Source organism: Culex pipiens, chromosome 2 (assembly GCF_016801865.2).
Source record: "Culex pipiens pallens isolate TS chromosome 2, TS_CPP_V2, whole genome shotgun sequence".
Lineage (NCBI taxonomy): Eukaryota > Metazoa > Arthropoda > Insecta > Diptera > Culicidae > Culex > Culex pipiens.
In genome coordinates this window covers 219,542,597-219,555,775 of record NC_068938.1, presented here as the reverse complement: position 1 = coordinate 219,555,775, position 13,179 = coordinate 219,542,597, and the positions used below count along the sequence as shown (strand labels likewise).

Below are 13,179 nucleotides of genomic sequence, written 5' to 3'. Positions count from 1 at the left end.
AATAACGGAGTAGCAACTGCGGGTGGGCACCTATGCTTATGCTTATGCTTATTTCTGAGAAAAGCGTTTTTCCAAAAGCAAACATTAAACCTTTCTTTTGTAAGAAGGCAAAAATACCGAAAAACAACAAAAATCAGATTTGAAATAAGTGTGGCAACAGATAACAACACTGAACACTCTCGCTACGCAGTTTTTGTTGTCATTTCTTGCGATTGCCCGGCAACAACACACAGTATTGTTCTAATGAAGGTGCAATGGTGCACTATCAAGCACACGATCTGGTGCAGTGATCGATATCACGGTGGTAATGGATTACGACCATTTCCGAACCTTATGTTTCACTGTCACCAGTGCCGGTGAGCCACGTGGTATTTAGACACTTATAAAACGGCGGCTTTTGGTGAGCAAAAGTCACACAAAGTTTTGAAGAGCGTTCTGATAGTTGGTTCTAACATTTTGTACAATCTGCACACAAAATGAAAGCATTTGCCGTTACTTTGCTAGCGATTGTAGCTGTTGCTCTGCTGGTGGTAAGATTGCAAAAAAATCTTCATTTTAAAAATGATTTAAATTTTCCACGATTCTCAGGACGTCTGCCAGGGGCAGTACGATTTCAGGAAGCCGGATGGTCGAATGGAGGACATCGAGGCCATGCTGAAGCATAGCCACATGCCGTCGTTTGAGGATATGCCGCGGTTCCGCCGGTCGCCGTTTGATGATTTCAACGAGGAGATCGAAGAGCACGCTGGTGGAAATGACCATGATCACAACCAGGGAGGCGGTCAGGGTCAAGGCCAGGGTCAGGGAGGGCAAAATGGCCAGGGGCAGGGTGGAAAGCATTAAGTGTTGTTTTGGTGGAAAGCTTGGAGAACAATAATATCTGGATTTGGTTGTCAATTGCATCGTTATTTTACAGTTTGGTGACAGTGCACGTTTTGTGAAGCTTTTATTTTCTGATTATGGATATTGTTATTTGATTGATGTTTAATAAATTTGCACGCTGTTTAGTAAATTTAATTTTTTTTTTGAGAAATATCGATTAAAGTCCTGTCTAGTCTGTTATACTGAAAACTACAAGAAATATATCTTGAAATTAGCCAAATGTTTCAATTTTCAAAATACATTCAGATTGATTCACATTGTTCGAGTACCATTATTCAAGGGTGACATTGGGTCTGGGGGTGAAATTGTGTCATACAAATTTCAGCAGACTCAATGTCACTCTTGATGATGGTACCTTAAAAGTTGTATTTTGAAAGTTTAATTTACAGTATCAAATCAAATTATCTACTGAAAATAAGATTGTAAATTCGTGTTTTTGTAAAATTGTAAAATTTAAATTATGAATTTATTTTGATTGAAACGAACGATTTAATTTTCAAACATGGTGGCTTTTCTCGAAACATGTTGTCAATTTTTCTCATACAAACTTCAAGGCCTCAAATTTGGAATTCAGCCTAGTGATGGGCCAATATTTGATTTCAGGGGGTAGCCCCGAGTAAGCCCAGATTTGGAACACCCTAATATACACTCAAATCCCGGTGGTTGGTCACTTTTTCGCTTGACACTTTGTAGTTTGTACCCCGTTGGTTTGACAAAGTCGTACTACAAAGTGACGAACAGTCACTTTTTACACGGGACTCACACTAACTATCAAACCAATCGTTTGGTTGGTGTCAAACCATTGGGGTTTCAATGTTAAAATAACTTAACTAATAATAGCAAGCAAATATAATCAAAATCTGCCTAAATAGATCATCTCTTCGTGTAAAGCCTCTTTAAATATTCCATCAATCACGTCCATTGATTTGCCATTCAATGGCCTGCCCCTCCCGGAATCCTCAATGAGCGCACAAACAAACGTGTGGCCGCGTCGCACCGAGTTCAAAGAAAAAGCTCAGCCTGTTTGGCTGCGGTTGCGTTGGTTGGCGTATTTGCGCGGGGGATTTTTTCTTTCCCACATCTTCCAGGGGCGCAAATCGATCCCAACTCGAAAAACCATTAATATTGGTTTGGCTGACCAAGTTTGCACGAACTGTGACGCGAAAAATGACGTCGCCGTCGTCGTTTAAATCGGTTTTGCAAAGCCAACTTTGTTTGCCCCAACTCGGTCAACGTGCTTTTTAAACATCATCAGTGTTTAGTGAGAGCTCTGGGGAATGAAAAAATAATAAAATGAAAAAATAAATGTCTGCGATGATGAGTAAACACAATGAGCCATAAAGCGCATAAGGACTGTGGACTGTCGACTAGACAGGATGGGCGGAAGTGCCGGCTGGAAGGGGGGCTAGCATGTAAATATTATTGTTTGCCGGGTGCTAATAACGAGAGCATGGTGGAAAAGGATGTAATTTTGGCCTCATGTACATAAAATAAAACATTTTTTTGTTCAATTCTTAATTGTTACTAGAACAAAAAATGAGAAGATCAAAACTTTACCAATAAAAATAAAAACCACTTACAGAAACAAGAATCGTCCAAAGTTACAAGCTCAACCCACAACTCAAAGGTGTCATCTGTGGGAATTCCACCCGTTCATTACCAACGCTGGGGGCTGTGAGCTCGCAAATATTAGCGGTTGAGGATTTCCGAATATTTCAACCGATGTCTGTGCGAGAGGTGCCTTGGGTTGACGTGATAAAACAGTTTCATGGCTCATGATTTACGTTCGTTCGTGCGAAAGTTGGAGCTTCCAATTTTTCATTGCTGTGGTGTAATTTTCAGGCTGCGGGAAAATACAGATTTGCAAAACTGCGATATTTTACATCCAGTTCTGGAAGGTGTGTTATTATGAAAATTTGCAATCCTGACATCACTCAAAAACATTGTTGCAAAATCGCAACAATCACAAATGAAATTTATTTGCTGGAGATTAGATCACTTATCAGCAGCATCAATCAAGGCCACCCACGGTGAAAACACAGCTGATCGATTGGTCATAGGCGAATGATTCAAAGAAAAGTGAGAAAAAAGTCCCGCTCGTTGCCAACAGTGTTTTTTAAACTGATAACGGCTTGTTTTTTTTTTTTTTTTTTTTTTTTTTTTTTTTTTAATTTATATTTATTCAAATTTCTTTTCCATGTACATTCATTCAGTTAAAATATTATTGAGTGTCCAATCACAAACGATGACTTTTCACCTCAATTTTAAATACTAGCAACTTTCATTTATTCATGAAATATTGTATCTTTCGCTATTCAGTGATTTCAAATGTAGGAGGTCCTACATGTACAAAAGGGAAAAGGGATACCTTAAAACTAACTTATAAACTATATAAAGAGCGGATCAATGCAGCTGAAGACTGCAATGATTTTTGTCGAAATGCATCAATTATCTTATTGGACATAACATCCAAAGTGTCAACTTCGGCTAATTGATGAAGTTCACTGGTGCTGAACCAGGGAGGAAGTTTCAGAATCATTTTCAGAATTTTGTTCTGAATCCTCTGAAGTTTTTTCTTCCTGGTTAAGCAACAGCTTGTCCAGATCGGCACAGCATAAAGCATGGCAGGTCTGAAAATTTGTTTATAAATTAACAGTTTATTCTTGAGACAAAGTCTAGAATTCCTGTTTATAAGTGGATACAAACATTTAATATATTTGTTACATTTAACCTGGATACTTTCAATGTGATCCTTGTAAGTAAGGTTTTTGTCAAAACCAAGTCCAAGATATTTCACTTGATCCTACCACTTTAAATTTACCTCATTCATCTTTATAATGTGATGACTTTTTGGTTTAAGAAAATCAGCCCTTGGTTTGTGAGGGAAAATAATAAGTTGAGTTTTTGCAGCATTTGGAGTAATTTTCCATTCTTTCAAATAAGAATTGAAAATATCCAAGCTTTTTTGTAATCTTCTTGTGATGACACGAAGGCTTCTGCCTTTGGCGGAGATGCTTGTGTCATCAGCAAAAAGTGATTTCTGACATCCTGGGGGCAAATCAGGCAAGTCAGAAGTAAAAATATTGTATAAAATTGGACCCAAAATGCTTCCTTGAGGGACGCCAGCACGTACAGGTAGTTGATCAGATTTGCTATTCTGATAACATACCTGCAGAGTACGATCCGTCAAATAATTTTGAATAATTTTCACGATATAAATCGGAAAATTAAACCTTTTCAATTTCGCAATCAAACCTTTATGCCAAACACTGTCAAATGCTTTTTCTATGTCTAGAAAAGCAGCGCCAGTAGAATAGCCCTCAGATTTGTTGCTTCGAATTAAATTTGAAACTCTCAACAACTGATGAGTAGTTGAATGCCCAAGGCGAAATCCAAACTGCTCATCAGCGAAAATTGAATTTTCATTAATGTGCGTCATCATTCTATTAAGAATTATTCTTTCGAATAATTTACTAATAGATGAAAGCAAACTAATGGGCCGATAGCTTGAGGCTTCAGCAGGATTTGATAACGGCTTGTTGCGAATATTCATCCTGTGGTGTTGTTTACCCACGGATTTCAATTGAGCGTGCCATTTCTGCTTTGAACTACTTTCTTTAGCATGGTGTTGAAAATGCTGTGTGAAAACATTGAATCATCGTAGATTTCAAAGTTTCCGTTGGTGGATTCTTGAGAACTGTTTTTCATACTTCAGTTTTGAACATATTTGATTTTATATTTAAATTATAATTTTTATTTTAAATTTTTTATTTAATTTATTATTTGTCACTTATTACGAAAAGGTGGTTAACAATTCTCAACATATTTGTTTTTAATTTTGGCAAAACAATTCGCTACAAAAAAGGGTTGACAAGATTTTATGAAAAAAAATTATTCAGTTAAGTAAACCCTCAACTATTTACACAACTATTGAAAGGACGGAATCTGAATTCAGTTAAATTATTGTTTAACCGATTAACCCTTAGCCAATGAACATCTGGTCCATTACATTTGCCATTGCAAGAAAAAGGAAAAAAATCTGAACGATTACATGTATTTGGAAAAGTTGTTGGTTATTATTAGGACCGTTTAGTACACACAAAAAATCTCAGCGTTATTTTTTAATTCATTTATGTATCACAAAAAATTAATTACGTATTTATATATTTTTAAGATTTATAAGGCCATTGCAAACATTATTTCAGGTTTTTACCCTCCCCTACCCTTCAAAATTTCTTTGAAAAAAACAGGGGTCATAAAACTAATTCAAGGGTCCTGATTGCTCAAAATTCACCACTCCATTCGCGAGCACAAGTAGCAGGCGACGCGATACTGCCCTGATGAATTCCTACCGTTTGTCACTTTCACACCATTCGCTCCCGAACACTCTCTCTTCTACCCTCCTTCTCTCTCTGATCGGCTCAGGCTCCGAACGACTCAGGCAGGCCGAGCGTCTCCGATTACTCTGAACTGAAAATATTTTTTCTCTGATGCGCTGCGTTTTACTCATTGATTTGGGTTGCCTAAAATCATTGTTAATTTAATTGATAACATTTATTTTGATTTCATAACATTATAGACACCATTGATAGAAACTTCCTCCAAGAAAAAATCATATTGATGGCAAATTGAGGGCGTGAAGACAAAAAGACTGCCGCGCTGGCATTTTGTGAGAATGGCTCTTCGCTGAGCATGTTAGTGTGTGAGTGTCGTCGAGCAACGGAGTAGGCTAATATTTTCACGGTGTATTTGTTCGCTGAGTGAACAGTTCGGGCCACTCGCTGACTGATTGCGAGTACCATTCGCTCATGAATGCTAGCGGGTTGGAATAGAGGAAATAATCGTGACGTCAGAAATGAACTCAAATCACTCAAAGTTCATTTTGTGAGTGACTTTAACATTTTGGCCTAGTTTGACAGCTACCTCGTTCCCAGGTTTTCTGTGGGAGAGAAAAGGAGGCGAATACTTTATGAAAATCATACCTGTCAAAATTCCTAGCCTCAAAATTTTGTCGCGAGTTGCTTTTCTCCTCTATAGGCGACGAATGGATACGCGATGAGTGAGTGGTTTCTGTTCATTCAATCGAAAATCAGGACCCTTGAACTACTTATTGACTAAAATTTACATCTCAGTGTAAAAACATGTAAAATCGATTGTAAAATATGCAGAACACATTGCACAGTGGGCGAAATGGAACCCAAAATCGGACTTAATTGAACGCGGCTGGTTCCCTGGTATGAATAATAGTGTTTCTTATGTAAAAAAATCCGGGGAATCGATTGGTGATGGTTTCATTCACCGCACGAAACGGCAAAGGGTCCATTTTGCCCCAATTCCCCATTTTTTAGCATTTTTTCTTGAAAATCGATCTGTATTTAGAGCGGAGGCTTTATGCGGCCTTCCAAAATACACTTAACTTATGTGAAAATGTCCCAGGAATCCAGTAAAAATAACCACTTGCACCGCAAAAATCATCTAGGGTCCATTTAACCCCAATTCCGCTATAAAAGCATTTTTGGCGTTTTCAAATGTTAGGTCAGATTTTAAAAATCTGAAAATATTTTTATCGTAAAGATCAGACAATTTTACATAAGAATGACGATTTGCACTTGATAGTTTGACACATTTATGTTGATAAAAATAAAATGTATGTGAAAGGCAGTTTATTCTGCGTTTGGGAAAATTGGCCCAAAAGTGATTCTTCAATCTTTTTATTTAGTTTAATTTCTATATCAACATAAATGTGTCAAACTTTCAAGTGCAAATCGTCAATCTTATGTAAAATTGTCTGATCTTTACGATAAAAATATTTTCAGATTTTTAAAATCTGACCTAACATTTGAAAACGGCCAAAAATGCTTTTATAGCGGAATTGGGGTTAAATGGACCCTAGTAATTTTTGCGGTGCAAGTGGTTATTTTTACTGGATTCCTGGGACATTTTCACAAGAGTTAAGTGCATTTTGGAAGGCCGCATAAAGCCTCCGCTCTAAATACAGACCGATTTTCAAGAAAAATTGTTAAAAAATGGGAAATTGGGGCAAAATGGACCCTTTGCCGTCTCGTGCGGTGGATGAAACCATCACCAATCGATTCCCCGGATTTTTTTACATAAGAAACACTATTATTCATACTAGGGAACCAGCCGCGTTCAATTGAGTCCGATTTTGGGTTCCATTTCGCCCACTGTGCATTGCATAATGCTTGTTTATGTGCTTGAATCAAATAAATTCTTTGAAATATTTTTTATAATTTCGCATTTAGTGATATTTATTGCTTTAATTATTTGAAAATCGGGCTTGAAATTTGAAATTTAGTATTTTTGCCCTCCCTCGACTTAGACCAGAGTTGAAGGACAAACACTTTAAATAAAATTTGAGCCAGCCTTATTTGGGGACAAAAAATCCATCTGGATAAAGCAAATTCTAGTAAAGGAACGATGAATTTTCGAAAAAAAATAAGCAAATTCGGAAACATGGTAACAAAACATGTATAGTTCATTTTAAAATGCATAGTCAAATTTGCAATCGAAATTTACTTTACATATTTTTCATAATGTGTATAGTTTTAAGTTAAATATAACAGGCATATTTTTCATTTGTTTTTGAATTCTGAAATAGGTATTAAATGAAGGAGAAGATCCCCTGCAAAATATATTTTTAAAAAGCTAACCAAATTTTCTACACATTCATTTAAGACTTTGTTTATCGAACATCTGGTTGCTGAGATATATTAAGTCTCTTAAAGTTTAAATATTGTTGACGTTGGTTTTTCTCATTGTCACCTTATCAGCCAACATTTTCAACTAGGGATACTAGGAAATATTTTTTTATTTTTCATATTAAAAATTTAACTGTTGTGAAATTGTCTGCTCTTTTGTACAAACATATTAGGAAAAAAAAATCTTAAAAAATATTTACCATTTAGCGATTTTCTCGAAAATTACTCAATATTCGTTGTCACAAGACAGCAAACAAACGACGTTATGCTTTAGTTTATGATTTGTTTTGAATGTTTCTAAATGTATGAAATTACTAGTAATTATTTAAAATACAAATATAAAATACAATACAAATAACATTTACGAGAAATTGAACTTAAGGAGTTACATACATGTAAATCGTAAAAAAAGGCAGAGGTTGGTATGAGGACACATTTATTTTTTTTTCAAATCTTTTTGCTGGATATTGAAATATATTTTCATCTATTAACTAAATAAATATGAAGACATTTGGATGTACCATTGCCGAGATATAGGTATTTGAAGTAAGCAGTTTCAAAAAACGGGTGCCACGATATCTCAACACTGCTTTGACCAAATCGGCTCAAAATTTTGGTGAAGACTCGTTAAACTGGTCCTGTGTGCCTGACGAATTTAGTGGATTTTCTGTAATATGAAATTTTGTGATTTTCTACATGTATGTAACCCCTTAAATATTTGTAAATTAAAAATATTAAGCAAAAATATTAAAGCAAAGTTAAAACAAAAAACAACAAATGTTCAATAATGAAGAAATGTATAATGATCTTGAGTGAAAATTCGTACATTCAAATTTCACAAAAAGTACCAACAGAGGGTTAAAAGAATACTTACTTCGCAGGAATACAACCGCTCGTTCCACAATTATCGCCGGCTGGTTCTGTGGTCGCCATTCGTTGGCGTCGTCGTCGTCGTCGTCGGGGCCCGGGTTCGAACACGAGCTGATAAAGTATTTAAATGAATGAAGCTGACCGATCGGCGAACCAGTCGAGCAGCTCGAGTGCGAAAGTGAGGATCGAAAGACAGTTTTTCGGAGGAGACAGTTCAGTGCCGGTGATCGGTGTTCCTAAGCAGGTCGACAGCCAATAATTGAACGATCAATTAAGAATTAAACGGGGAAGAGATCGTCGTAAGGTGTATTGACGAGATAGTGTGCAAAGTGCCAACGTCCGGAATTGTGTGGCCTGGAGAGTTGCCGGGAGGAGATCCAGAGGAATAGTTAACATTAGCCGGGAAGATTTGAATCTCGAATACGGAAGGTGGTGAAGCTCGCGATGAGGTCATTACTACTAATTGCGGCGGTGCTCGTCGCTGGAGGTACGGAAAAGTGTGTTGTGGTGTGGTGATGATTTTGCACGAAATTGCATAAATCTTACCTATTGTGTTTTTTTATTGTAATTTGGAATGAAAACTTATGTTGTGTTTGGATTCAAAACAAATGTCTATATGTGTTGGAAGCAGATTTGTGTAAAGGTTGTAATGGAGTTTACAAATTATATTTGTTTTATATTTATTATTATTTGAGTGAGCTTGACTGCGCATGTTCTCATAATTGTCCCATATGCAAAAACAGCAAACTGAGGAAATTTCAAGGCGAGTTTGTACCTCATATAAGACTACGTGTTAATTTTTTTGCGAAAAAACTGGATTTCTTACAGATTTTTAGGACAATGCACTGGATATTTTTGATTGTTCTTACAGCATAACTTTTTAATTCAATAAATATTTTTAATGCATAATGCACAGCATAAAAAGTGAGAAATTTGATTATTTTTAATTTGGATTTAACGGTGCAAATCGACCACAACTTTTGCCTTCAGATTTTTATTACAGATATATTATTATCTTCAAATCTACGGGAGCTATCGATACAATTTTTTATTCATCCCCTAAGCTATTATTTCCATACAAATTTACAACGAAATTGGTAAATTTTTATAATAATTTTTTTTAAGGATTGGGTCCGTAAGCTCAACAATGTTTAATTTAGAAGACAACAACTTCCTTGGTTGCTGCGTACCCTTAATTTGATGATTAAAATTTACTTGTTTGTCATATAATTTGAACATTATATTTTGATTAAAATTTTGGACTACGCATAGAATGATACAAAATTTAACACTTTCTGACGTAAAATTAAAACTTTAAATAATTTGTGAAGACACACAAGTGTGTATTAAGATAATGAGAAGAAAACTGTTTTCGCCATGTGTTGCACAACTTTTTGATATTTTTGATTGATTTTGGTTAGAACAGTTACAGAATCACTATATTATAAAACCAGTTTGCAAATAATGACACTTTTTTTGGATGCCTTGTTTGTGTTTTGTTGGAGATTTTAATCGAAATATCGTCATTCGTCACCGATGTGTTGTCAACAAACCCTTAGATCAATTTTTTTACAAGTTTGCATTAATATTTAAATATTCTTTTGAAAAACATACATCTGAAGACAATTTTCAAGAAAAAAGTATTGTAAAATGTGTTATACGTGATAACTGTTATTTCTCAAACTGTTTTACTTCAACCAATCCTTGTTTTATTTAAATTGTTTGGAAATTCTTTAAATGCCTTTTCTTATTAAAAAAAGGGGATAATTCATGAATGAAATTAATTAAAATTAAATTAAATTAAATTAAAAATTTTCATTAAAAATCAGTCTCTGTCTTGGAGTGTGATGTAAATCTCTGAACATTTAATTTTTTTAAATTTTAAATATATTTGACTTAAATGTAAGAAAAAAAAAGCAAAACAAATTGTTATGTTAATGAATCGATTATCCGAAGTCCCAAACAAATATTCGAATAATCGAAACTTTGAATAATCGAGGCTTCGGATAATCGAGTCTGGATTATATTTACAAAATTGTTGACGTATTTTGAGCAATATCATTAGCATTAATTCCAAACAAATAATAAAATTTGATTTGTCCACGTTAGCCAAGTTCAAGGTAGCCTCGTCTATGTCAAAATTTAAGCTTTACTTCCGTACTGAATAAGCTAATTGTAATTCGGCGCCCTTGACCAAAGTTGAAACTTAAACTGTAACGCCCAGCCAAATCCGCAAGCTAACGCGCAAATTGCCGTTAGGACTTGGGAACGCGATTCTTCCTCCAGTTGTTCAACGTCGACAGACTGCTGTTGGTGAAAGGTCAAGTTCAGCATTCAATTATGGCTTCGCTCTCTCCTTCTTGCAATCGGTTGCTGATTGTGACTTTTTCCGTTTTTTCTTCTTCTTCGAACACTCTCACACACTCTTTGAGCCGGCAATTCGATCCGAAATGGACGGATGTGGTAGACAGCGTTTGAAGTGCTGCTGGTGATGCTGTTCATCTGGGTCATCTCAGGCTCTGTAACGCACGAGTTTACTCGAGAACCTTTATCACCCGCTTATCGCTGGCGGTGTCAGCATGTGGCTTTACTGCTGAGCTGAACCATACAGCATGTGCTTCTCCTCCAGGGTAATTGCAGCGATGACGACTGTAAACAAATGGGGCCCATAATCGGGAGATGACTTCACGGCTTTTTTCAGCTTGGCATGACCATGGATTTTTTTTCCACTCCTCTTCTTTTTTTTACTATGCTCGCTGATAAGAAGTTATGCTCGTGGAGTAAAAATAACAGCACAAAAAAAAAAATAATCATAATATTTTTCGTTTCAAATTTTAGCGCTGGCATTGGACGAAGGCCAAGTGTGTGAACCGGGAAGCAACTTCATGGTGGAGTGCAACAAATGTCGCTGCTCGTCCGATGGCAAGCTGATGTCATGCACGAGAAAGTTCTGCGTGCCGGACTCGTTCCAGAGTGACGACCCGGCACCGGCTGTGGCTCAGCTGCCAACGATTGCTGTGGATGATGCCTCGGTGGCTTCGAAGGGAGACGAGGAGCAGGTGCACACCAACGGGCAGGTTTGCACCCCCAACGAGACTAAGCAGGAGGTAGGTTGAGAAGCTTTTAGTGACTGCAGTTTGTCATTTAATATTAATCTATGAGAATGAAAAAATGTTGAAAGATTATTGATTACAACAGATTTTCTCAAAAATGCTTTCTCACCTCAATTTCAGGACTGCAACCGCTGCAAGTGCGCCGCCAACGGGATCGGCTGGTTCTGCACCCGGAAGGCTTGCCCACCGAGGGAAAAAAGACACGCGTCCCGACAAAATCCGCTGCAGTGCACGCCGGGAACGTCGTTCAAGAGCTCGGATGGATGTAACGATTGCTTCTGCACCGAAACCGGAATCGCTGCCTGCACGATGAAGTTCTGCTTCAACGATGTTGCCAAGGTCAAGCGGGAAGCTCCCAAGCTGGCCAAGCAGTGTGAACCGGGAAGTTCGTTCAAGAGTGCCGACGGATGTAACGATTGTTTCTGTACGGAAACCGGAATCGCAGCTTGTACCATGAAGTTCTGTTTCAATAACAAGGTAAAGCGAGAGGCTCCAGCTGGTACCCAGTGCGTGAAGGGAACGTCTTTCAGGAGCTCGGATGATTGCAACACTTGCTTCTGTGGTGAAAATGGTGTCATCGCTTGTACCAGGAAGTTCTGCGTGCCCAAGGTTAAACGGGATGTCCAGCAGCAGTGCGTTCCGGGAAGCACATTCAAGGATGCCGAAGGATGTAATGATTGCTTCTGTACCGCTGACGGACGTGCAGCTTGTACGGAAAAGCTTTGCCTGAAGCCACAGAAGACGAAACGGGATGCTCCTCAGCCGGAAAAGCAGTGCGAGCCTGGAACTTCATTCAAGAGTGCTGACGGTTGTAACAATTGCTTCTGCACGGAAAACGGAATCGCCGCGTGTTCGCAGAAATTCTGCTTCCCGACGAAGACGAAGCGACAGGTGGCCATCGGTCAGGCGGTTCCCAAGGTGGACTGCAAGCCGGGAACGTCGTTCAAGCACTCGGACGGATGCAACAACTGCTACTGCGGAGAGAACGGAATCGCGGCCTGTACGCAGATGTTCTGCTTCACGAAGGAGAAACGAGATGTTGACGAGCTGCCCCAGTCGAAGCTTGCTCCCGGAACGGAGGGATTCGAGTGCAAGCCAAACTCCCGCTTCAAGTACCAGTGCAACCAGTGTCGGTGTGACAATACCGGAAAGTTTGCAGCGTGCACGTACAAATTCTGCATCGAGGGTGAATACTGAGGCGGAGTAGGAGGAAGACCGTGAATGGGACACCTGAAGAGTACTAAGATCGATTTATTATCTATTTTATTAAGATAGGTTTTCTATTGGGCAGGTCTCGAAGTGCCTGCTTGTACAAGTGCTCTCTTATAAGAGAACTCAATAAAGTATAATTTTGTTGTAAAATATACCAACCACAATCAATTCATATCACCAATTCATAAACACTCGAAACATGTAGTTAATCATAAACAAGGTGTATCAGATATAGCAACTACGAAAGAATCAAGTATAAAATTTTGCCTTCCATTACAGGACTGAATGTTACGGGCAAAATCAGTAAACTTTGGAATAAAAGACGCAATAGAGCAGTTCTCTAGGATTTCGGTCATTCGATTTTTTTTTGATTTTTTTTAATC

The 13,179-nt window shown here is 37.7% G+C and overlaps 2 protein-coding genes across 2 annotated transcripts; both read left to right on the top strand.

Annotated features, from left to right (window-relative positions):
• The first annotated feature begins 390 nt into the window (after positions 1–390).
• Positions 391–1,096, top strand: LOC120425834 (uncharacterized). The gene is made up of 2 exons (XM_039590454.2): positions 391–530; positions 589–1,096. The coding sequence occupies exons 1-2, from the start codon at positions 477–479 to the stop codon at positions 841–843; spliced, it is 309 nt and encodes a 102-aa protein (XP_039446388.1). The 5' UTR covers positions 391–476; the 3' UTR covers positions 844–1,096.
• Positions 1,097–8,614: 7,518 nt separating this feature from the next.
• Positions 8,615–12,948, top strand: LOC120425831 (kielin/chordin-like protein). The gene is made up of 3 exons (XM_039590450.2): positions 8,615–8,958; positions 11,310–11,578; positions 11,705–12,948. Exons 1-3 carry the CDS (start codon positions 8,916–8,918, stop codon positions 12,779–12,781), a joined length of 1,389 nt encoding a protein of 462 aa, XP_039446384.1. The 5' UTR covers positions 8,615–8,915; the 3' UTR covers positions 12,782–12,948.
• The last annotated feature ends 231 nt before the right edge of the window (positions 12,949–13,179 follow it).